The sequence below is a fragment of the Girardinichthys multiradiatus genome, chromosome 13 (genome assembly GCF_021462225.1).
Source record: "Girardinichthys multiradiatus isolate DD_20200921_A chromosome 13, DD_fGirMul_XY1, whole genome shotgun sequence".
Taxonomy (NCBI): Eukaryota; Metazoa; Chordata; class Actinopteri; order Cyprinodontiformes; family Goodeidae; genus Girardinichthys; species Girardinichthys multiradiatus.
In genome coordinates, this window is record NC_061806.1 from 20,520,350 (window position 1) to 20,547,281 (window position 26,932).

The window sequence follows — 26,932 nt, forward strand, 5'->3', positions numbered from 1 at the left end:
TTTATGCATGAAGGTGCATCAGTCTGGGGTACAGGTTACTAGCGGCCTTCAGTCAGTGGGGTCTCTCATCTTCCTCTTGGCAATGTTGTTAATGGGCTTTGGGACAGGCCAGTTTGCAATCAAGTGGTACCATAAAGTCATTAAACCAGATACTGTTACTTTTGGCAATGTGGGCACATGCCAAGTCCTGCTGAAAAACGGAATCTGCATCTCCACAAAGCTTGTCACCAGAGGGAAGCATAAAGGTGAATTTCCTTCCTATAGCTGCACTTAATTTTGGCATTGATAAACACACCAGCAAATGACCCTGCAAATCATAACTGTGGAAACTTTATACTAGAAATCAAGCAACTTGGAGTCCTCTCCAATCCTCCTCCAGGAACTTTGATTTCAAAATTAAATGCAAATGTACTTTAATCGGAAATGATGACACTTTACCTGGGCAATATTTCAGTCCTTTAGCTCTTTAGCCAGGTAAGATGCTTCTGCCATTGTCTCTGGTTCACAAGTGGTGTAACACAAGAAAAGTGACAGTTGCAGCCCACGTCCTGAATAAATCGTGTTGCTGTTAAAGCTTTGACTTGTAGTTCATGCCTTGTGAATGTCTCCCAATATTTTAAATGGGTTAGGCTTCACATTTTTCTTAAGACCGCAGTTATCCCTGTTGCTTCCACACACTTTTTCTTTCTTCTAAACTTTCTGACAATTTGCTTAGAAACAGGACTCAAATAACTACAAATGACATTTTGGCTATTAACATAACATTCCTTTATGACAAATTCAGTTTCTTTTTCTTGGACTTATGTAGTATTCAGATTTTTTTAGAAACTGAATTTTGCGTTTTTATTAGCTGTAAGCCACAATCATCAAAATTAAACAAAAATAATTGCTTAAAACATATCACTGTGTGTCTAATAAAACTATATAATATACTACACGAGTTTCACTTTTTGAAGTAAATTATTGCAATAAATGAGGTTGTTGATCATGTTCCAATTTATTGAGATACACCTACCTTTAAGGCCAAATGTGCCACAATTTGACACAATTAATTTGCTAAAAAAACACTAAATTTGTTACATAATAATAAAAGGAAATGCATACATTAGATATATAATGCATTTATTTAATCATTTACGTTTTTACAAATTTATTAGATACACAAATAAATGGGAAAATAATGCATTTATTATTTGCTGATATCTTAAAAGCATGCATATATCTATATATATACTTATATTATCAGTATTTATTCAATTATTTCACCTCTATTAAATACAATTAATGAATGGATAAATTCCAAATGTACTTTAAAGCACATTCAGAATTTGTTTTCATCTTAAACTTTACTCTTCAAAGTCAGTGGGCGGGCCTAACACTGCTAAACACAAGGTGATTGGTCTGCAGTTGAGTTACAAAGTCCCATTAATAAGTAATAGTGACACTTTAAATATTATAGCAAGGCACAGGAAATAATAATATAAATAAATATTGTTATTATCATTATCATTGTTCAGAAAAAAGGAATTCTGAAATAAATAATGAAATACTTACATATGATTTTAAGATATAATGAATTCAGTTTTAATTAAAAGTTTACATTTAATTTTAAATTCTGCATTTAATAAATGTACAAATGTATTTAATGTATTTATTTCGGTTTTATTTAAATTATCACATTATTATGAGTTTTTAGTTCTTTCATGACAATAGAGGCTCTCTCCAAATCTCAAGAGATCCTCCGGCGTCAAAAGTTTGATCTCCTTGTTTTTCTTTCACATTCAAAATAAACAGAAAATAGCTTCTCCTCTAACGTCTCGGTGTGCTGCTAGGTCTAGACGCCTCAGAAGGGAACTGTGGTGGTTAAAAAACACTGAAGCACTGGAGGTTGTCCCAGCAAGAGGTCCCTGCGCCTATAAGCAGAGCGACGTGTTTATTTTCCCGTCAGCTGCCCCGCGTTGAGGTATGCACTTAAATAGGCCCGACTTCCCCGCAGGGGATCCCGGCACAGCAGCTCAGGTTTAAAGGAAAATCCGTCCCGTCCAAGGTTGCTCTTAGGGGCGGATCAGTGCGCACAGCGGGGCGCGTAAATAGGGCTGGAGCATAGCGCAAATACTAGATGAGGTAAAAGTGGAAGTTGAAGGAAGATGAGAGCAATCGTGCACATACTTAACTAGTGAGCTCTAGTCACAATTAATAGAACAATATTGTGGGTGAAAGCAAAGACAAACTGACAGTAAATACGGGTTGTATCTTTTTTCTGTTTTGGGTGGGTGAGGGTTAGGTGCTTGTGGGCCTTATCGGAAAATTATCTTGAAAGGCAAAAGATTTGAAAGGCAAATCCAAGATTCACTGCGTGACGCTGAGGTGTAAATCGAGTGAGAGATAGGCTGTGATCGAGGCTTAGATTTTACTGCAGATTCACTAAGAATTAAACACTCATCTCTCCCCACTTTTATCAAATATTATATTTCTCACAATTACCATATTATGGAGAAAAAAACGTTTGCTGCTTACCTGCCCTGCAGAAGCCAGGTGAGGAGGTTGGCTGCGTAACTCTCCAAGGTACTGAAACATACATTATGATCTTAAGCGTCAATGCTTTTGAAGTTCTGATGTAGATCAGAGGTTTTCAATAGCAAATAATTGACTGGCCATCTCACAGTATTGAAGGAAGTAATTTCTTTGCACAGAATAAACCCAGTGAGGTCACCGAAACGATTAATTAAATACCAAATAACAGAATACTTTTTTCTATGATTGTGATCAAAGATGGGGTGATGAGTTTTTGTAAGAAATACACAAAAAAATAATTAATTTTGGAAGGAAGTCTATCTGGGGGGAGGGGATGGGGGATATGCACGATGGTACTTGCAGAGCTGGTCGGAGGCGAAAGCACACTAAGCTGGTGCTTAGTGCTTTCCAGTTTCTCCAGGCCAGTAGGGGGCCCTCATGAATGCATGACTTGTCATCCAAATAACACGTGTTCAAACCTCAAGCTTGTAGTTGTATTTGTGTAAATTGAGGCTACTTCTAAATTTGCTACAAATGTTTATAAGGCAAACCCAAAATAATTCAAAATGCGTTCAGTTTTTCAATTTGTTTTGGATTTAAATGAACTGACAAATGTAGCCTACTAGTTGTTACAGGCAAAAATGTATCGTTTTATTTAAATATTTATAATTTAATGTGAATAGTTCATTCATTTCTGGTACTGATGTCTGTATACCTGAAACTTAATCAATAAATCTCAATTTTCAATCTTCAACTAAATCAACCACTCCTAGATTCAACAGAGTTTTACATTAAAACACTGTGACTCAAACAAACGACATTTTTTACAGTTTATGTACAGTAGAAATGGATGGCCAAGCAAAACACATTCGGTGATTGAATTAACTCCCCTTTTGGCTATTGGTAAACCATGAAATGTAGGCTTGCACAACACTCAATCAAGTTGGAACAGTTTAAAAATTACATTGTCGGGGCTGTGGTTGGTGATGGTTTAGAAGAGGATCCCCAAATTATATTCGGTTTAGGGTCCCAAAAAGACATTTGGTCTGTCTCAGGTGTTCTCCAGTAGGTCCATCATGAAGGAGATGTAGACGATGGCCAGTCGCAGCGTTTCGATCCGGGACAGCCTCTTCTCGTATGCAAAGGTGGGAACCTTTCTTCTCAGCTCATCAAACGCCTCATTCAGGCTGAACATCCGCTTTCTTTCCCGCACGTTGGCTGCCTGCCGCTGGACGCCGGTAACGATCCTCCTCCGTTTTGACCTGTTAATTCCGCGGCTGCAGCACCTCGGTGAGCCGCTCATCGGGTGCTCGATGCACCCTCTGTCAAGCGGGGCTCTGCAGCAAGAAGAGCCGCTCAGCCGCATCTGGTTGTTTGGACAGTACGGGGCGATATCCACCTGCTCCTCCTCTGTTCCTAAAGCGCATTTCTGGGTGAACCCAATCAGGTTCATGTCACTGACAAAGTTTAATAACATGGATTCGTGAACGTCCATGGTCAGGCTACAGCTGCCGGTGCGCAGGGGTGTCTCTTTTGTTTGGCTCCTGTTCAGTTAAGTGGAAAATCAGACTCCAGTCAAGTCTTTCAAGGGGTCCCCAAACCACAAGAAGTGCATCCAACTTTCTACATATCCCGTCAGCTCTCCACAGGGTTAGATCCTACTTGGCTAAAGTCCAAGGGCCTTTTCTTTTAGCTTTAATAAGTCACCCACACCTCTTCACAGCGCCACATCTTTCATGCCACCTCTGCTTCTAAATCGAATCTATATCCCAGTTAGTCCTTATTTTAAAAGGGCCGAGATGAAGCAGGAGGGTTCTGCCAATTGATGCGTTGTCCCCCTGGAGGCCTTTAATGAGCTTCTGAAGAACGGGGGCTCTTGGCAGAAGGTCACACAGTCTTGTTTGCACTCTTCTCTCGGCCTCGGTTGCTAAATAATGACACTTTTAACACTTAAACTGGCCTGGAGAAGACCAAACAGAACATTCTCTGACAGTCAAAAGCTTTTTCTGTTGCAAATCAAAGCAAATAGCTGTCCGTTCCCAGGGCAAAAAAGGGTCCACACTGCAGGAACTGCTGAGAGAATCACTGTGGGCTTTAATGCTTGTTAGCGATAGCTGCAAAATAATCTCTTCATTTTTCACATAATTTTGCATAGAGTTTAGTTTAGCTTTTCACCAATTCTGAGGAGGACGTTTGTATTTTTTGTACAAATAAATTGTACATAGTTTTACATATTATTTTTTTTGCCACTGTTCCATAAATGACTGATTTTTGGAGAGCATGACCCATAGTTGGTCATGCTCTCCAGCAGAATATCTCACCTGAGCTGTAGATCTCAGCAGCTCCTCCAGAGATACCACAGGTCTCTTGGCTGCTTTTTTCTTTCCTGTCAGCTTAGGTGGACAGCCATGTCTTGGTAGGTTTGCAGTATCTAAATCTTTGCAAGGTACTGTACACACTGACATCCTTTGATTGCATATATGAAATATTTTGAGCTATAAAAGCCCATAAATTATATAAAATTATTTAAAATTTAAATAAAAGGTTACTCAAAAACAGTAGAATATGCATTGAGAAAACAACCATTCACCACCATCTGACTTCAAAATTTCTTGCATCCAGCCATTCAGTACTTACAGCTTTCTGTTACGTATTTAAAGTTTGAAGACATTTTTGCAATGACCCATTTAGAATCTGTTTAGTGTTCATGTTTTAAATTTGGATTTGCTTGCAATAATTACACATGTGTGTTGTTGGATTTGCAGTTCTGGTTTCTGGTTCTTTGATTTAATTAATATATTATGTACCAGTGCAGCTCTGCACCATGATAGAACCTCAGTTGTGTATTTGCATTACAATTTCTCTTGCATCTTGAGCTTTATGTCATGACTTATATAAAAAAAAAACTATGGTTTTGTTCGTCCATCAAACAGAAAATCAGAGTTTATGTATCTTTTTGGAACCATTAGCTATGCTTGTCCAAATGACTGCCTGCTATTTGGCGACTATCAATGCTCAGCATGCAAAATATATCACAGACTATAAAAAAACATTGAAAACTGTTTTATTGCTCGAGGTGGATTTTACTCCACTGAGTTGAAGACTGTAAACATACCCCCCTGAATCATTGAACAACAAATAATATGGTTGATAAGGAACTGCACTAGTTTCCTCTACCTGTATCTAAGTAGGTGTCACTTTAAGGATTAAATAACCAAAATTTTCAGCATGCTTTTAATTTTACTCACTACCTCAACCAAAAATATTGCATTTACATGTGGTGCAATTTCAGGACAGTGCGCTATATAACGTACTGACAACGTACATTTAAAACTAGGACATAAGTCTTCATCTTTTTATGATTTAAACCTTTTTTTTATTTTAAGTGTATCTTCTCAATGTTGCTCTGGCTTTATCTTTGTCTCACTTTCGTTTTGTGTGTTTTCCTGGCAGGCAGACACTCATGACGGGACATTCCGTCGGTTGTTGTGGAGACGCTGTGAAAGCACAGCTGGGCCGAAGAATATGAGGTAATCTCACCCGGGGGCTGCTTAGCAAATATTGGTCTTAAATAGGGAGTAAAACCCCAAAAGAAGCATGCAAACAGAGTCAAAGACACACACACACACCCCCAACACACACTCCCACAGCTACCTACAGGGGTTTCTTCCAGTTTTAGTCAGGACATACCTAAACACAGACACTCATAATGGCTCATTTCCTGTCCTGCTCTCTTATTACTGGCTGCACAAATTGAAACTAATGATAGTTGTCTTGTGGCATATGTTGAAGGGGAACACTGAACATGTGACATGTACAAATTCATTATAAACAGAATCCTCTCAAGAGGTCTAGATATTTAATTCAGGGAATTAATTCTCTTAATTTCTTACCACGAGTTAAGGAAACCATCCAAACATGCTGACAAAGCAGGTAAAGCTGTCTGAATATTAGTTTGAACATTTTTAAATGTTGTACAGGGACGTGCAGAAGTATTCATCCCCCATGAACCTTTTCATATTTTGTTACAACTACAATGTATTTTAGGGGTGTTTTATGTGACCGACCAACACAATGCAATGCCAAATTGTGAAGTGGAAGAAAAGATACAAGATTTTCAAATAAAAATCTGAACATGGTGGAGTGCATTTGTGTTCAACCCCCATAAATCAATACTTGCTGTAAATATAGCTGCAAGTCTCCAGCCTCTACCAGGTTTTCCTCCTAAAATTGTTCTTTATTTGGCTCCATCCATCTCCCTATCAATTCTGAACAGCTTCTCTGTCCCTGCTGAAGAAAAAGCAGCCCCACATCATAATCCTGCCATCACCATGTTTCTCAGGCGGGACGGCATGTTCGAGGTGATGCGCAGTATTGTTTTCCTTCACACCAAAAGTTCCATCTTTGTTTCACGGCCAAGTCTTTATAGGTTTGCAGTTGGGCCATACTTTGGATGATGGATTGAACAGTACTCCATGAGATGTTCAAACCCAGGAACATTGTTTTATAACCTAACCTACTTCAATGTCTAGACAACCTCCTGCCTGACCTTCCTGATGCATTCTTTGTTCTTCACGATGCTGCTTATTTTCTAACGTTCTCCAACAAACCTCTGAGGGCTTTACAGAACACTTGGATTTATAAAATACACACAAGAGTATATTGCATTTACTATCTAGGGTGTTTATGAACACAAATGGTTGTAAAGGATTTTATTTAAGAGATACTGTTTAGGAGGAAAGCAAAGTGAATACAAATACTTGCCACGCTTTCCAGAAAAATAAAAGGATCAGGCAATCATAAGGATTCAGCTTACAAAAAAACCCATTTTGTGGTATTTAGGGAATCTAAATCATATCAAACAACTGAGACACAGAAAAACGTTAAATGCTTGTTACACAAAGTGCAGAGGTTTTGCCCAGGGGAAACTGAAGGTTTTCAATATAGAGATCACCAGAGAGCAGTGTGTGTCGGATGAGCTGCTGCAGAGGAGCCAGAGCTGTTCTCACAATGTAAATCTGTCTCCTTGTACTTCTCTGGCTCCGAGCTCAGTTCGCTGTCAGAGTACGGCCAAAATGTGTCGACCACCTCCACAATAAATCAGACTCAAGATGTTCCCCTTTGGTTGCTTCTTCCGTTCTTCCTTGTGCTTGATGTTGAATGCTCAGCTCTCTTGCCTGTCTCTACGTTTTTCCTCTTTAAAAAAAAAACATTTTAACTGCTTGCTTTGTGCACATTCTCCACACAAACAAATTCATGGCATTAAGGCTGAAATCTGAAGAGAAAGGAGTCCAAGTCAGAAAGAGGGAGTGGAGAAGATGTGTTTAACCCTTGACCTGTCTGTTTCTCCTTAATGGTGTCACTCTGAATCCCTTCTCTTAATTTCTTCCTTTTTCTGCACCCCAAAAGCTGAGTCACGGTCCCACTTGTCTGATGCCATGTCTCTCTTTCTCTGATTGGTGGGGCTCTTTTGCCAGTGGCCCGTTACTGGGTGTTTACACAGCTGGGTGTCCATGTGAAACATAGGGCTGATGGCTTGGACACACTCCAATACCACATTATATATCTTCTTAAACCCCTCCCTCCCGACCTCACCACATACACAGATACACCCACCCATTCGCAAAACGGCGGCATGCCTTCAGTTCTTCCTTTTTAAATAAACATTTGTTTCAGTCCAATGTTGCTAAAAATGTCACCATTTGCCTCCTCTACCCAACCATAACTGCGTCAGCACCTATTTCGTTTACTCTAAACACCCACCCACACTCACCTCTGGCCTTCTTTCTGTCTGAGTAACCGTTTGTTTTTTTGTTTTTTTAAAAGCCTGAGTTCTTCAGTCTACTGTATGTTTTCAAAGTGACAAATTTAATGTCTGCAGAGAGTTATATTCTCAGCTAAAATCTGAGTTTAGCTGGATGACAATGGTAATATCAGCACACCGTAATCACTTCATATTGTGTTTTGGTCTTTTACACAAGGATGTAAGTGACAGTCTGTTAATCTTATGATTGTTCCTTGCACAGATATAATATCCATATCATGTGTTTACTCATGTTTTCCACAAGGACAGGGATTTTCATTGCTCAACATGATACCAGTGGCACTGAAAAACAAACAAGCTGTGAAATATGGAGCGCATAAAGAAGTAAAACATCGACAGATCTCGCATAAACAGTAGAGTGTTTGCCTTCTCAGTCAGATATCTGACTGTTTTACAGCTCTTCTCTAAAACTGTTGACAAACCAAAACACCAAGGCCCATGTTAAACAGGTGTGTATGTCTTTATGTTTGAGTGCATGTGTGAGGTTTTATGGAAAAATGTGGTCCTAGACAAACTGGGTGTGGTGAGTACTGTTAGAAATATGGTTATTTTTTATCTGTTTGTCCATCTGTAGACATTATATATGATAGCAAGGATTTATATTTTTTTTCCATATCGGATTCTGGCAGCTGAGTGTGTTCCTTCCAGCTAAGGTAAAATAGCTAAAATATCTAGAGGTAAAAGAGCTTTAGATGACTTTTGACACGGTACATTTGTTGATTTATCATCCTGAATTCTGTAGTGAAATTAAATTAACCTGTTTCCATTTTAACAGTTGCTGATTAGAGTTAACTGTATCTGGTATGTAAATTACAGAGCAGGCCATCTAGAATACCCAGAGTCAGAAGTCCAAATAAAACACCCATTAACTATAAATCAATTGCTTTTGGTCATCTAAATCATATATTTGATTTAGATGACTAAGGGCTAGGATGTGCAATAAGGATGTAGAAAACTCTGGGCAGCGATAATATTACTTATCACTTTGGGTGACTTTTATTATAAATTGCCATTTATTATACAAGAACAATGTATTTAAAATAATTCTAATTTTCAATTCAATTCAATTCAGTTTATTTATATAGCCCCAATTCACAACACATGTTGTCTCAAGGCACTTTACAAAATCAATTCAATCAAATCATACAGATTCCAAGTCAGGTACATACATTCCAATTAATTCTAACTATCAAACAGTGCAGTCGGATTCAGTTTATTATTCAAATTGGTTAAAACGTTTTTCTATTTAAGGAAACCCAGCAGATTGCATTGAGTCAGTGACTTGCAGCCTTTACTCCTCCTGGATGAGCATGTAGAGACAGTGGACTGTTGCTTGCGTTGACTTTGCAGCAATCCCTCATACTGAGCATGCATGTAGCAACAGTGGAGAGGAAAACTCCCTTTTCACAGGAATAAACCTACCCCAGAACCAGGCTCAGTGTGAGCGGCAATCTGCCACGACCGACTGAGAGTTTGAGAGAACAGAGCAGAGAAGGAAAAATAACACAGAAGCACTGATCCAGGAGCATTTCTATAGGAAAGAAAAGTAAAACATAAATGGAAGTAGCTTCTTTAGTGGTTTCATCTAGCAGCAAAAGACAGCTAAGCAGATTAATGCTGAGCCAGTTTTCAAGTTTAGAGGATAAAAGAGAGTCACAGTAGAAGTTCAGTCAGTAGCTATGTCTAGGAGAGACAGGGTTAAACACCGAAAGACAGGGTCCAGTAGATCATCTGTATAAGGTGAGCATTAAGTTGTTGACAGCAGCAGCTTGACCAATGTACCCCTCCAGGAAGGTGACACAGCTAAACACAGAGCCAGGCCAGATGTAGCTTCTAGGAAGAGAAAAAACAGAGAGAGAACATAAAGTTAAAAGCTGAAATAACAGCAAATAACATAAAATTGGAAAGTGGGATGAAAATATAGCAGAGTGAGTGAAAGCGGTCATTATGTCCTCCAGCAGTCTAAGCCCATAGCAGCATAATTATAGAAATAGCTCAGGATAACCTAAGCCACTCTAAGCTTTAAACTAACTATAAGCTTTATCAAAAAGGGAAGTTTTAAGCCTAGCCTTAAAAGTAGACAGGGTGTCTGCCTCACGGACTAAAACTGGGAGCTGGTTCCACAGGAGAGGAGCCTGATGACTAAGGTATCTGCCTCCCAGTCTACTTTTAGAGACTAGGAACCACCAGTAAACCACCAGTGTGAGAACGAAGTGCTCTGTTAGGAATATATGGAACAATCAGATCTCTGATGTATGATGGAGCTTGATCATTTAGGGCTTTATATGTGAGGAGGAAAATTTTAAATTTTATTCTGGATTTAACTGGGAGCCTTTTTATTTTTTGTCTCCACTCACGTCCTTTGAATTCCTTAAATGCCCCTAGTTTGCCACCATTGATAATTCAATTGTAAACAGGGGTGAAAGTGAGCCGGTACGGTCCGGTACTGCGTACCACTAAAAGATACTGCGCCGGTACACAGTACAGGGAAGAGGGAGGAACGGCTGTCAGCTATGAAGCCGTCATCCAGAACCAGTTACGGCTGCAAAAAATCACGATCACACAAAGAACATCAGACCCGCTATCAACAGGCAGTCTAAAACATAAATACAGGTCCTTCTCAAAATATTAGCATATTGTGATAAAGTTCATTATTTTCCATAATGTAATGATGATATTTATCATTCATATATTTTAGATTCATTGCACACTAACTGAAATATTTCAGGTCTTTTATTGTCTTAATACGGATGATTTTGGCATACAGCTCATGAAAACCCAAAATTCCTATCTCACAAAATTAGCATATCATTAAAAGGGTCTCTAAACGAGCTATGAACCTAATCATCTGAATCAACGAGTTAACTCTAAACACCTGTAAAAGATTCTTGAGGCCTTTAAAACTCCCAGCCTGGTTCATCACTCAAAACCCCAATCATGGGTAAGACTGCCGACCTGACTGCTGTCCAGAAGGCCACTATTGACACCCTCAAGCAAGAGGGTAAGACACAGAAAGAAATTTCTGAACAAATAGGCTGTTCCCAGAGTGTTGTATCAAGGCACCTCAGTGGGAAGTCTGTGGGAAGGAAAAAGTGTGGCAGAAAACGCTGCACAACGAGAAGAAGTGACCGGACCCTGAGGAAGATTGTGGAGAAGGGCCGATTCCAGACCTTGGGGGACCTGCGGAAGCAGTGGACTGAGTCTGGAGTAGAAACATCCAGAGCCACTGTGCACAGGCGTGTGCAGGAAATGGGCTACAGGTGCCGCATTCCCCAGGTCAAGCCACTTTTGAACCAGAAACAGCGGCAGAAGCACCTGACCTGGGCTACAGAGAAGCAGCACTGGACTGTTGCTCAGTGGTCCAAAGTACTTTTTTCGGATGAAAGCAAATTCTGCATGTCATTCGGAAATCAAGGTGCCAGAGTCTGGAGGAAGACTGGGGAGAAGGAAATGCCAGAAGTCCAGTGTCAAGTACCCACAGTCAGTGATGGTCTGGGGTGCCGTGTCAGCTGCTGGTGTTGGTCCACTATGTTTTATCAAGGGCAGGGTCAATGCAGCTAGCTATCAGGAGATTTTGGAGCACTTCATGCTTCCATCTGCTGAAAAGCTTTATGGAGATGAAGATTTCATTTTTCAGCACGACCTGGCACCTGCTCACAGTGCCAAAACCACTGGTAAATGGTTTACTGACCATGGTATCACTGTGCTCAATTGGCCTGCCAACTCTCCTGACCTGAACCCCATAGAGAATCTGTGGGATATTGTGAAGAGAACGTTGAGAGACTCAAGACCCAACACTCTGGATGAGCTAAAGGCCGCTATCGAAGCATCCTGGGCCTCCACAAGACCTCAGCAGTGCCACAGGCTGATTGCCTCCATGCCACGCCGCATTGAAGCAGTCATTTCTGCCAAAGGATTCCCGACCAAGTATTGAGTGCATAACTGTACATGATTATTTGAAGGTTGACGTTTTTTGTATTAAAAACACTTTTTTTTTTTTTGGTCGGATGAAATATGCTAATTTTGTGAGATAGGAATTTTGGGTTTTCATGAGCTGTATGCCAAAATCATCTGTATTAAGACAGTACAAGACCTGAAATATTTCAGTTAGTGTGCAATGAATCTAAAATATATGAATGTTAAATTTTCATAATTACATTATGGAAAATAATGAACTTTATCACAATATGCTAATATTTTGAGAAGGACCTGTATAGCTTTTTTCCCCTCATTCCAAATAGTTTCTGAACTGTTCAGCTATGCTGGAGCCTCAATGCTCCTGCTTTGCTTTTCTCCCTTCGGAGGTCGAGGCTGTTGTAAACGGCCAGCGTTTAAAACGAGCACCGCTACGTTTAATGTCTGTCTGCTCGCTGCTAAATACCCCAGTTAAGAGCACAGGGAGAGTAACTAGTTGTGTTTCATGTTATTTTGCTGAATTACAACACAGTTCACCTCGAAAACACCGTTTATGGCCAGAGATTTCACATACGCTACACGAGAGCGCATGCGCGCTTACCTCCAAAACAGAACGGTTGCCAAGGAGATTGGTGCGTTCGATTTAATGGACTGGGAGATTTTACACAGGTGGTGCACAGACATACAAAAACGCCCCTTGCATTAGGACAGGACGAACAATAAATCACTTACCATCTAAAGACTTTTAAATAAAAACCACGAAAACAACCGAACTTTCAAATTTTTTATTTAAATGAAATCAAAACTTGACCACAATGCAGAGAACAATAACTTCTTTGTTCAAAAGAAAAGATGGAAACTGAAGATGAAAAGTTATGCTTCAGTAAATGGTTTATCATTTTTTCATACATGGCAGTTCTTTAACAATTGATATATATATATATATATAAGAATTTAAAACTACTTTCACCCCTGGTTGTAAATACAGCATAATTACAACCCAATCAAACACACAATTAAACAATCAACTAACTAACCCACTCAGCAAGTAAAAAAAGACAGATTTATTCATGACTGAGCCAGCACACTGGCAAGTAAACAATATTTAATTCAGTAATTCAGTGTTTTTGTGAGTTTGCAACTACAGCAGATAGGGTCAAAACTTTTATGTAAATGGGTGAAACCTCTTTGGATTTAGTTCACATCTTAGAATTTTGGTCAGTCATTATTCAGTGTTTAAGTTGTACCTTATTTCTGGCCTTGTAAGAACATATCTTTGTGTTCTATTTCTTGCTAGAGTCTAAATATGAAGTGTTAACTAATTATGAGATGTTAGACATGTCCTCAGTGAAAGGTGTGTTGCTTTGTTCTGTTCATAGTAAATGTAATTATTTTATACTGTTTGTAGTAAATAAAAGTAGGATTTCTGCAAAGTCAGCCAGTGGTTCAGTGATTAAGAGAGCTTTTTTCCCCAAGTGCTTTTGCAGATTTTAGTTCTAATGTAGGTTACAACAACGGCAGTATGGGCCACCCACATTTCTTTTCATCTTTCTCTTGTGCCTTTAGGTACCCTCTGCTTTGCCCTGTGGTTTGACAAGGTCTTCAGAAAAATATTTGAGTGAAACATTTAGCTGCGTCCTGGGTATTGTTCTTTACAGTTACGTGACTAAATGTGAGATCATTTTTTCCAGTCCCATAAGTTTTCTTTCTTTCTTTCCTCCCTTTTGGCTTATCTATTTTCCTGTGGTTTTGGAAGGTTGTAGTTACAGGTCTGATGACAAACGGTGTGTGTTCTTCCTTTTAAAACATCTACCCTCATACTGCTCTGCATTCTTTCTGCTTTGCACTCGATTTATATGCAAAAGGTATTGGGAGTGACAAAAAATATTTTTTTTTACATTAGGTTGTTGTTCCACAATAAATCACTGTAACTGTTCTCTAGCCATTAACACTTTACTAGGCTACATTTACTAGGCTTGTCTCCGCTGATGTTAATACGATAAAAATAATTAAGATTAAAAGAAATAGCGTTTCTGTTTTTTAACCTTCTGTCTTTTCTTTGGCATCTTCCCAGATTGTTGTGAGTGTATGAGTTCCAGTTTATTTTGAACACAGTCTAGACAGTTTATCTCCTCATTATAATACCGAGGCTTATTAATCTTACCAGTCTGGCCAAACAGGGCAGACATAGCCAGAGAATCTCACTCAACACACATGGTAAAAAGAAAGTACACCCCCTTGGCATTCTATGCTTTCACATATTTTGAACGTATTTATAGATTTAGAGTTTAATTTGCCTTTTCACAAACGTTTTTTTAAATTTTGACTTCGTATGTATTTAATAGATGAAACTGAATGACAAAATATGAGGTGCATGGTCTTAAACTCCTAAATTTGACCCACATAATTTAGAACATGGTAAAGGCGAGGTAGAGGGTGTACCTTCTTGTTACAACAATTGAAAGCTGTTTATGTCATAATAATTTGAATTTTAAATGTTTTTTCTAAGTTCTGTCTTTCTTCTTGTAGCTCCACTGATCCCTGTCTTCTCTCTGTAGTATTTTCTAGCCATTCTCCCACAGTAGCTCAGTTCATGCTTGCCAACAGCTGCTCTACATTCAATTAGTCAGTCTCACTAGTTCATTGAACTAGTGATTACTCCCTCCCTGTGTCTATATGCTCCTCATGTTTTTCAGCCATTTTCAGGTTTTTCAGTTACCATCCTTATGCCTTGTCAGGTTGCTCCTTGATGTTTTCTTTCGGTGTTGCCTGCGGTACTCAGCTCTCCTTGTTTTCTTTATTTGTATTAAATGTACCATTTTAGTATGCTCCTGCCTGCTTGCTGCCTGTGTTTGTTTCCTGCACCACATAAAACATGACAATTTAATGCAGCTTTGTAAGACTGAAGGGTAGGGTTCAGGACAGGTCACCTGTCTGTCAGTGTCATGATCCATGGGCTTTGGTTTTGAATTTTGATTATTTTTTGTTATTGTTTCTATGTTTTTAGATATAAGGTTTCTCCTTAAGTTTTTACATTCCTGGATTTGTGTACAACTCTTCAAGTGTTTTCATGAATTTAGGTATTCATTTTGGGTAAAAGTCCATAGGTGCTCTTTCAGTTTTTTTCTGTTAATATTCTAGGAACCCTGTGTTTTTGTTTTTGTGTTCAACAGTCATTTTCCCTCAGCTCCTCCTGTTTCTGGTCCCCTCTCAGCTGCAGTACATTCTACTGATTGGACTCACCTGATTTGCATGTCACTAATCTTCATCCCCAGCAGTTATAAGCTAGACTGAGCATTCCTTTTACTTAATTGCTCAAACTGTTTCTATTTGTGATTGTTGCCAATGTTCTCCCGTTCCTATTGTGCCTCCTTTGTTAGTTCATATTTACAATAAATTTGTCAAGATCTGGGTTGTGTTTGTGTTTTTGTGATTGCTACATGTGCTCAGTGTTTTCAGACGGTGCTGGAGTTTTTAGGTGTGCTTGGTGGACAGGTGCGACTTATTCTACTGATTACTTTGAGGAGTACTTAAGCAGGAGGCAGCCAGCACTTTGACGCCAGAGTGTTATGCCCTCAGTGGTAACAAGCTCAGCCAAGCACTAAGTCTATGCTTTGTTCTTTGACCTCATGTAACTTTGTTTTTGCTCCTTTGCAGATTGAAACCCTGAACTTTGGATTTACTTTGCTAAGCACTGACTACGTGTCCAGAAGTTTCTGGACAACCAAGATTACCTACATTCTGAGAACTTTGTTTCCTATCTCCTGTATTTGTTTGGATTCGCATCAAGCTGGTAGCTTCCTGTTACCTACTCTGTCCACCCTCCAACGTAAGCGTCTGCACACCAAACTAATTCCTGTTTGCCCCGAGCTCTCACTGAACAGCACCTAGAGAACCTTCCACAAATTCTACGTCGACAACCTGGTTCCTGAGTCCTTCTGCGCCTGGCGACCTGACCACACCTATTTAGTAAGCTACTCTATTGATAAAATTAATTTCCTGTTCTTATTTCATATCATTCAGTTCCTTGTTTTCACCAGTTCTCTTCCCCTCTTCCCATACAGTTGGAGAATCATCCGTTACGTTCCTGATTATTATTGTCCCAATAGAAATCGTTTACTTATTCTGTTCTCCTGAATGTTCTTTGTATGTGGGTCAGATCTATTGCAAACAAAATGACAGAACACTCTGGCCAACAAGACCCAGCAGAAGCACTCCGAAGAACCCTCTCTGAATATGCTAATCAAATCCACTTTCATGATTCCTCTCTCCGTTCCCTTTCAGAGCAACGTCAGAGTAACCACCAGCTAGAGCAGATTACCTCCATGTTGCAACAAACCTTAGGTACTCAGTCCACCACACATGTAGGTGGCGCTACTGCATTACCGGTATCCCAACAGCTACCTCATTCACGTGATGTCACTTCCCCTAATTGTGGGAAGTTTTCTGGTGAGGTAGGTGGTTGTGGGGGGTTTTTGCTTCAATGCTCCCTGGTTTTCAACCGATTAACCCCCCCCCCGTTCCATTCCCCATGATATAAAGATTTCTTTTGATATTGATTTATTGACTGGCAAGACCTTACAGTGGGTTGAGGCCCGGTCTCCAGATTGTAGAGGATTTGGTTGTACTTTTGAAGATTTTGTCAATGAGTTTAAATGGACTTTTCCCCTGTATTAGACAAGTCTAGTGCTGGCCAAAAGTTGAGGGCCTTAAAACAACGTCACAGACCCATTACTGAGTTTTCTATTGAATTTCGTACGTTAGCAGCTACCTCGGGTTGGAATAATGAAGCTTCGAAAACTACCTTTCTGCACGCTTTAGATGATTCACTAAAGGATGAGTTAGCCATGATTGATGAACCCCCTACCTTCGATGAAGTTATTTCCTTAACTACTAGAGTTGATAACAGAATCAGAGAGAGAAGGAGAGCCAGAGCAGAAAGGTCCTATTACAAACCTCAGCTGAAGAATAACCCTCCACCCTATGTTAAGTATTCACCTCAGCAACCGTTTCCTGAACCTGAGCCCATGTTGTTGGGATGTACTTGTCAAACCTTTGAGGAGAGACAGAGACAAAGAGTATCCAAACAATGTTTTTACTGTGGATCCTCAGATCATTTTGTAGCAACATGTCCTGTCTGCCCCGAGCCATTAAAAGACAGGGTCCATCAGCTTTGAAGGGGGGGTTGGTGGACCATGCTCAGATTTGTAAAGCCCCCAGATTCAGCTTACCTGCTACTATCATAGTGAACCAGCGTACTATGACCTTATCAGCAATGAGAGATTCTGGCAGCGAACAAAATTTTATAGATTCAGAGTTGGTAAATCAGGAGGGTATAGAAGTTGAACTACTTGATTCCCCACGTTCTGTTCTAGATCTAGACGGTAAGAGATTACAGCAAATAACTCAACGGACCAAACCAGAAGAACTTTTATTGTCAGGCAATCATAGAGAGAAGACATCTTTTTTTGTGTTTCCTGTTTCTCAAGGCTCATTAGTCTTAGGTTTCCCCTGGTTGCAAGAACATAATCCGCATTTAGATTGGTCTAAGGGTCGTATTGAATCCTGGTCCACTAATTGTCACTCATCTTGTCTCCAGTCTGCCTTTTCCCCTAGTCAACCTCAACAGGCCAAGAAAGAGGACAAGGTAATTGATCTTACTCATGTGCCCCTTGAATACCATGATCTTAAGGGAGTCTTTCGTAAAAATAAGGCCCTGTCCCTACCACCTCACAGACCCAATGATTGCGCGATCGACCTTTTTCCCGGTGTGCCTCTGCCCACTAGCAGACTTTATAACATCTCCCGTCCTGAGCAAAAGTCTATGGAGAACTATATAAATGACTCTTTGTCTGCAGGTATTATTCAGCTCTCCTCCTCACCACTTGGGGCAGGATTTTTCTTTGTAGGGAAGAAGGACGGTTCTTTACATCCGAGCACTGATTATAGGGGTTTAAATCGGATCACAATTAAGAATAAGTACCCACTTCCTCTCTTCTCCTCTGCTTTCGAACCGATTTATGGTGCCACCATATTCTCTAAGTTAGATCTTCGTAATGCTTACCATCTGGTCAGGATCCGCCAGGGGATGAGTGGAAGAAGGCTTTCAAGACGTCGCTAGGCCATTTTGAATACTTGGTCATGCCCTTTGGACTATGTAATACTCCTGCTGTGTTCTAGGCTTTGGTCAATGACGTTCTTAGAGACTTTTTGAACATTTTTGTTTTCTTGTACTTGGATGACATTTTGATCTACTCGAAGGACGTGCAGGAGTATCGCAGACACGTACGCCAAGTACTGCAGCGTCTTCTGGAGAACCACTTGTTTGTTAAAGCCGAGAACTGTGAGTTTCATCAGTCTTCCATCACTTTTCTGGGCTACATTCCTGAGGGTGGACAGGTATGTTCAGATCCAGAGAAGATAAAAGCGGTACTGGAATGGCCGGTGCCTAACTCTCGTAAATCATTACGTTTTCTGGGATTTGCAATTTTTTACAGACGTTTCATTAAGAATTATAGTCTCATTGCTGCACCCCTCACTGCACTAAGTTCTCATTTTCCTGGTCATCCAAAGCCAAAGCAGCTTTCCAAGCCCTCAAAGACATTCTCCAAGGCCCCCATCTTAGTTCATCCGGATTCTTCGAGACAGTTCATCCTGGAGGTTGACGCCTCTGACATTGAAGTCGGGGCAGTGTTATCACAAAACTCAGAAGATGGGAGACTTCATCCTTGTGCCTTTTTTTTTCCCACAGGTTCAGTAACACTGAGAGAAACTATGATGTGGGTGACAGAGAACTGCTGGGAATCAAACTGGCCCTTGAGGAGTGGCGCCACTGGCTCAAGGGGGTTGAGCATCCCATCCAAGTCTGGAGGGATAATAAGAACGTAGCTTACCCCCAGTCAGCTAAAAGGCTTAACCCACGCCAGTCTCGGTGGTCTTTATTTTTCTCTCGTTTTGACTTCTGCATTTCTTTCAGACCCGGATCTAAGAACACTAAGCCGGATGCCCTCTCCAGACAATTTGCCACTGATTCTGTGAAGGAACCAGCTCCCATCCTGCCGCCCAGTTGGACGGCTGGAGCACTCGGGTTTGAGATAGAGGGCACTGTTTTCAGGGCTCAACAACAGGAACCTGACCCTGGCAATGGACTGCCAAACCACATCTATGTGCCATCTAGAGTACGTTCCCGGCTAATTGATTGGCTACACTCAGCTAAATTTTCGGCCAATCCTGGTGTTAGTAGAATTATTGCTCTAGTTCAAAGAAGGTTTTGGTGGCCCTCTCTGCATAAAGATGTGAAGGAGTTTGTTCAGGCTTGTGTAACCTGTGCTAGGAATAAGTCCAGCAACCAACCACCCACGGGTCTTCTCCAACCCCTCAGCATCCCGAGTTGACCTTGGTCTCATATAGCTTTGGATTTTGTTACTGGACTTCCCCTTTTCTCAGGTATGACAACAGTTCTCACTATTGTGGATCACTTCTCTAAGTCATGTCATCTCATTCCCCTCAGGAATCTTCCGTCAGCCCTACAGACAGCCAAACTCCTCACAAAGCATGTTTTTTGTCTTCATGGGATCCCACAGAACATTCTATCCGACCGAGGCCCACAGTTCATCTCGCAGGTTTGGAAACAGTTTTGTTTACCTCTAGGAGCTAAGGTTTCATTGACCTCAGGTTACCACCCTCAGTCTAATGGTCAAACTGAAAGATTGAATCAGCAGCTGGAATCCACCTTACGATGTCTCACATCCACAAACCCCTCAGATTGGTGCTCATTGGTGAGTATGCATTAAATTAACACGTTTCTTCAGCTACTGGACGTTCACCTTTTGAAGCTTCCCTTGGTTATCAGTTACCTCTGTTTGCTGCCGATGAAAAAGATATCACGGTTTCATCTGTCCACCAACATGTCCGCCACTGCAAATCCATCTGGGACTCTATTATTCAGACCTTGAATCGCATTGTTCATCAGAACAAGCGTTTTGCTGATCGGAGACGCAGGCCTGCACCCGAATACCAGCCTGGACAGAAAGTATGGTTGCCAGCACCTGATATTCCCCTGAAATCCATGTCTCGGAAGCTTTCGTCTCGTTTATCGGTCCCTATGAGATTGAGACTGTGATTAGTCCCTCTGCGGTTTGCCTTCGTTTACCTGCAAGTCTTCATCCTACATTCCATGTATCTCAGATAAAGCCAGTGGTCTCCAGTGACTCTGTATGTGGGTCAGATCTATTACAATCAAAATGACAAAATTATTATTCCCATTTTCCTGTCTGATCCATCGCAAACCATGGAAATGAGGGCAATTTAGAATCACTAACTTAATGTTTTTGGTCTGTTTAATGCAAAAGGGAATACTCCAAATTCCTGTGAAATATAATAGAAACTACCAAAAAAAAAGAGAGAGAACAGCAAAAATACATTATTGTTGAAACTCCGTACATATATTAATCCTGGCAATTCAAATAAGCAGCATTTGCCACATTCTGCAGCACACTGTAGTTCCATTGTAGTGTAGGTCCTATATACCCAAATAAAAACCAGTGCAAACAATTCAAAAGTAACTTAAATCTGCTTCTGTGTAATTGAATCTCAGTCCACTACAATTGTTTGTTGGAGAACATTAGTGAACAAACTGCATTTTGAGGATCAAGGAACACAGCAGAGAAGTCAGGGATAAAGATGTGGAGAAGTTAAAAAGCAGTATGAGTGTGGCACAACTGCCAAACCCACCAAGACATGACCACCTGCCTAAATGGACAGGTAGAGCAAAGAGAATGTTAATCAGAGAAGCAGTCAAAAGGACCATGGTAACTCTGGTGGAGCTCCAGAGATTCATAGCTCAGGTGGGAGACTCAGATGACACTACAACTATTAGTCAGGCATTGTATAAATCTGGCCTTTATGGAGAGTGGCAAGAAGAAAGTGACTGTTGAAAATAAGCCATAAGCAGTCTAGTGACATGTAGTGGGGGCTACAATATGCAATGGGAATGTTTTTTACCAGGGACAGAGAAGCTGGTCACAGTTGAGAACATAATGGCTGGAGCTTATACAGGAAAAATCCAAGAAGCAAACCTGTTATGGTGCAGTAGAGCGAACACCTCCATACACAGAGGCTATAGTCTTCGACGCAGCAGTCCTACATTCAATTCTCCACTCTAAGACCTTTGCTGCTGTCTTCTCCCTTTCTCTCTCTGCCTATTTGCTGTCTGATAACTGTCAATAAAGGTCCCTTGTGACAAAATAAGAAATAAACCTATTAGAAGCTGGACTTGAGACTGGGGCTCAGGTTTACCTTCCAGAAGCAATAGCTACAATGGTCCAGACCTTGTCTCGAAGTTTGAAAACTGACGTGCAATCTGAGCTTAAAATATTTTCAGTGTGAGTGTATGAGTATCTAGATGTGCAAAACTGGTAGAGTCAACCCCCTACAAAATCTCAACAGCAATTTCACACCTTTCAGATTTTTATAGGCAAAAAAAAAAAGAAAATTGTTGAAACAGTCTAAAAATAAAATCCAAATGCAATATACTGAAGTTTATGGTTGTTACATCTCAAAATATGAAATAGTTGTAGGGGGTATGAAACACTGGAATTAAAGAGTATACCAGATCTGTCTTTGCCTGGGCTAGCAGGAGCAGGACTGTAAAATGCTGCAATGTGAACACTCCACCTATCAAACCAAGTAGAAGGTGCATTTGCAGACAATGATCTCTGTGACACTGTGTGAGTCTGACATTAATAAAAAAGAAGTAGGAATGCATAGCAGAATCTTTCTAAAATGCCTTCACAAGATTTCACAGATGCTAGATGCCATGACACTTTGATAGAAAAGAGCTTCACCCGAGCCACGTTAAGAGGATATGTGACAACGGTTGCATGACTCTGACTGGTGGAACACTTAAGGTTTTATGACCTGCTGCCATTTGGGGCTCTGGGACAGAGCGGCGCACTGACCACATAACTAATTAGGCTTGGCCATCATGGGTGTGTAAGGCTGGGGATTTGTGGATTGCGGGCTGTGGATGTGTCTGCATGAGTGAATAAGTTACTGAGCCAGTAAATGTGCGCCGTGGGTAGTTGTACGTGTGAGTCCTTAACCTGGAGAATTGCGTCAGGCAGCCGTATGTTCTCCATAAAGAGTCCACGGTGTCTTCCAAGTACGAGCTGCTGCCAGGCCTGGAAACTTTGACACAGGAGATAGAGACTCACAACCAAACTACATACACATATTACAACTCACTCACAGACACACACCAGATACTGCTCCTATCAGGCCTCAACCAAACACCCCTGCTATCGTCTCATTTCTCTGACCCTCTTTCTTCTTCTTCTTCTCTTCATCAGAGGATCACAAAGATAAATGGTCATGCACAGATATAAGAGTGGATTGGGGGGGGGGGGGGCATTGGGTGTCAGACGTGGAATGTGTGTGAACTGCACACTGCCTCCTATAAATCAGGGAGACAAGCTGGAGGAGGAGACAAAGGAGGAGAGAGAAAAAGCAGGGCAGGAGAGAAGAAGGGCAGTCAGTGTGAGGGAGTGATAGAAGGGATGACAAGATAAATGGGAGAGCATTGAGGGAGGAGGTACAGGTGCAGGAAAGGGGGCAGGCTGCAAGTTGGGGTTGGATAAATGAGAGTGATAACACCAAAGGGAGGTCATGAAGGGACAAATTAGAGTGAAATATCTCTTAAATGTTCCAATAAAGAAATCCACAAAGATTTACATGTAATTTCATTTTGTTTTGCACAGTCTGAATTCAGTCAGGACACACTGAGAGCTATTTCTGACAATCAGATGATCTGTGAATCATCAAAAAGGCTTTAACTGAACAAATACCACACCCTCAGTAAGTCTCCCTTAAAACAGCTTTATGACTTCTGGCTGATGCCTTTTTCAGATTGTGATAAATCTTCATTAACGTTTGATTTGTGTTCATATTTAGCCTTTGCTGAAGCAGTTAGATTGATGCCAACCTCAACATCTATATTCCTGTTACCTCATGGGGCTGGATTAGTTGGGAAGCAATAAACAGAGGCTCAGGACAACATGAAAACATCTGGCTCAAGACAATGTAAACCTTCTACATGATGTTATTGTGTGATTATTGAGAGGATGCAGTGGAGTTAGATTAGCTATGTTAAAAACAAGGTATAAAATAAGAACAGTTCATTTGACTTTACAAAATTTCATGCACCACATATTTTTTTACATTACAGCCACAAACATTAATGTATTATTTAAATTTTGTAATGATTAGCTGTGAGGTGTAAGGAAATAATACATGGATGATACAGACTTGCCATTTTGCCAGTTTTTCTTTGCAAAACAGAGAGCATCTGTGAAAAGCAATTTTCAAATCTTGCCACATATTCTACTTGAATTTAGTCTGGACTTTGACTAGGACAATCCAACATTTGAATATACTTTGATCTTAACCAGTGTGTCCAAAGTGCAGCTCTGGGGCCATTTGCAGCCCTTGGAATAATTTGTGTGGCTCCTGACTGCAGTTCAAGAATAACACAACAAATAGAGCTGATGCTGCAAATTTTTAGGCTGAGATTTTCAATGACAAATTTATATATTTTTAAATAGAAAATGATATTGCTCTTTTATTAGCCATGTTACTTTGCTTTCATTTCATAGTATGTAAGGCCACAGACATGCAGCCACTTTTCTCAAAAACAGACTTGGGCAAACCCATGCATTAAACCTGACTAAAAACAGCAAAGTATTCGTAAAAAGTTCTTATTTTTGTTGCTAGGAATGGATTAAAAAAATGTCCTAGTCCAACAAAATAGAAAACATTTGACCCAAAACGTAGGAAATTGTGCACCTTTCTTTTAGTAAGTTATACGTCCTTATTTTGGCACCTACAATAATTTGTTTTTTCTACTTTGTTTCATAAAAATATTGCATGTTAAATATATTGCTGAGAAGCTAAAAAGGAATGAATTAGCATGTTTTGTTGGGAAAAAAAGCCCCCAAGTACTCACAACTTTTGGCTTCCATTGTAACTGTGGGTGTATCTTTAGGGTCTCTGCCCCTGTTCCAAGTCTTTCCTTGCTTCTTAAAGTGTTTCTTTCACTGCCCTGTATTTAGCCTTATTCATCTTCCCATTAACCCTGACTATCATCCCCCCATCCACTCAAGAAAAGCATCCATGAAATTGCCAAAACTCAGGGTCAGAGTGGAGATGGTGTTTTCAGAGTGATTTGCAGTGTTAGTTTTCTGCCACGCAACAGTATTTTGCATGTAGGCCAAAAGGTTCAGCACCTTCTTCAGGACACACCAAACTACATGACTCCTGTGTCCTGAACATGATTTGTTGAAAACTGCTCCATATCATGGGCCTATTGGCTCCTTCTCTGATTAATACACTGCTGGCCCGGGCCTGTATAGTTAAACAACCATGTCTTGGTAGGTTTGCAGTTGTGGCATACTCTTTTTTTTTTTTTTGGATGATAGATTTAAAAGGTTCTTGCAGATGTTCAAAGCCTTAAATATTGTTTTATAACCTAACCCTGCTTTAAACTTTTCCACAACTTTCTTCCTAACCTGTCTGCTGTGTTCCTTGGTCCTTATAATTCTGTTTGCTCAGTTTTTTTCTATGTTCTCTGACAAACCTCCGAGACCTTCACAGAACAGCTGCATTTATACTGAACAAAAACATGTTTCATTTTGCTTCCTCTTCTTAGTGATGCATTATGTTGCATTGGTCTGTTACATGCTTGTCATACTGGCCAAACCGCTATGAACGAGGGAGCAAAATGGTACTGGAAGCTTCTTTCATTTTCAGACCAACAATGTTACACCAAACCAAAAAATGAATCAACCACCAGCATGACAATGAAGGACAGACTGCCTAAATACCAATGGATTTAAATTGGAAGAAATAAAAATTAAATTAGGAGCAAGCAAAATAATACATCATTTCCAACCTTAACAAACTGAAATTTGTTTTATTTTGTCCGAATTATTGTTCCAAAATCCACATATAAACCCCCCCACCTCACCCCGTTTAGTCCATGTCCTGTTATTGCATTATATTAGAACAAATAGATTATACACAAATGTCTGGGTATTGTTTTATCTGTGCAAACCCGCTGGGAGGTTCAAAATGGCAGAGGGAAGGTTTGACGAGGAGATGACAAACTTTCATATTTTAGTTTCTTCAAACAGTTTGTTTTAACTGCAATAACACAAATGCAATCTATTAAATGTTAATAAGTTAAAGGTAACGAGTATTGTCTTTTCACCTTTTTACCGAGGGAATGCCAAGATGACGTCTTCTAACTCAAAGGAAGACACACCCACTCACACATTCCAGGTAAACAAAATAAACCAATTGAAAACCCAGTTGCTGCATTGTTATTTAACTGCTATTTTTTCACTAACATAAAGAATTAGGGATCTGAAATATAAGTGTAACAGCGGCTCATTGTAACCGTCTATCAAATAAAAATCCGCATACAAACTTCAAAAAGGTTTGTGGCTGTAACATGGCAAACTGTGAAAAGGTTCAAGAGGGGTGGCAAGAATTTGGAATGTGCACAGGAGTAAAATTTGTTCAGTTAAATACAATTACAATTTTTTTAATTGTTTGTATTAACTATTGTAGAGTTTGGTGGTTTGAGGTAGTATGAAATGACAACAGGTCTGGCCTGCCTTGTTCAAAATGTTTAGGGTGTTCTTGGGAATCTCTCTCTGAAAGCAAAGCCATTTTAAAATGTAAAATGAAAGGCTTTACCACACACGACATACTGTAGTGTGAGATAAAAGCATTTAATATAATTGTTTTCAATATTTAAACAAAATGTAATGCCCAGAAGCAGTGTGTGGAAAAATAGAAAAGAAAATATAATTTAGGGGCTTGTCAAACAGGCATTGGTCTTCTCTATGATCTCACCATCGTCTCAGATTGTTCTGGCAGAACTTTTGGCCCACTCTTCTGTACACCAGTCTCATCGGGTAGAGCTCTTGCCTTTATGCTACTGCAACACTTTAATTCTTTCCCTTTTAGTCACTCTGCTGTAGATCAATATCCCTTTCCATGACCCAAGCCTCAGCTGTCAGACCCTCACATACTATGGCATAGAGATGAATTTCTCATTGACTCAATGACTGTAACATACCCAGGTTCTGTGGTGGGAAAATAATCCCCTGTCATCGGATCTTCTTTACCTTGCTTGACAGTTTGACAGGTTTTGTATTTTTGGGCTTAAGTGCTGGATTTGTTTTCACAGAATCTATTCATGTGTTTTCTGGCCAAACATCCCAACATTTGTTCTCACCCTTTAAAGGACATGGTTATAGAAATCTATAGAAATATATTTTTCTCCAGGGATCCTTTAGAAAACAAACACTTGTTCAGTATTTCTCAATTTGGTTTTAACCCTTAGATGCCATTTGGATCAAATTTGACCAGTTTTGACATTTGACAGCTGTAAAAATACCTTTTACAATCATAATTTCAATGTGAAAGGTGATGAATTTTGTGCAGGAACTAAATATTTTATTGTACTGAGGCAGGTCAAATTTGACCTGTATCTTTTGAAATGGATTTTATATTCAGATGTGAGAGTCAAACCAAGGATGATGGTGCTTTTAGGGAAAGTTTTAGTTTTCACCTAATTTTTCCTGGTTCCTGCAGAGAAAGGTACATGCTAGTCTT

At 40.0% G+C, this 26,932-nt stretch overlaps 1 protein-coding gene across 1 annotated transcript; it reads right to left on the reverse strand.

Moving 5' to 3' along the window:
• Positions 1 to 3,144: 3,144 nt before the first annotated feature.
• Positions 3,145 to 4,324, reverse strand: LOC124879872 (pancreas transcription factor 1 subunit alpha). The gene has a single exon (XM_047384673.1). It carries the CDS (start codon positions 4,007 to 4,009, stop codon positions 3,566 to 3,568), a length of 444 nt encoding a protein of 147 aa, XP_047240629.1. The 5' UTR covers positions 4,010 to 4,324; the 3' UTR covers positions 3,145 to 3,565.
• Positions 4,325 to 26,932: the final 22,608 nt, after the last annotated feature.

Excerpts from the sequence above, each read along its gene's own strand:
- LOC124879872 (XM_047384673.1), bottom strand. The coding sequence starts at position 4,009 with ATGGACGTTCACGAATCCATGTTATTAAACTTTGTCAGTGACATGAAC.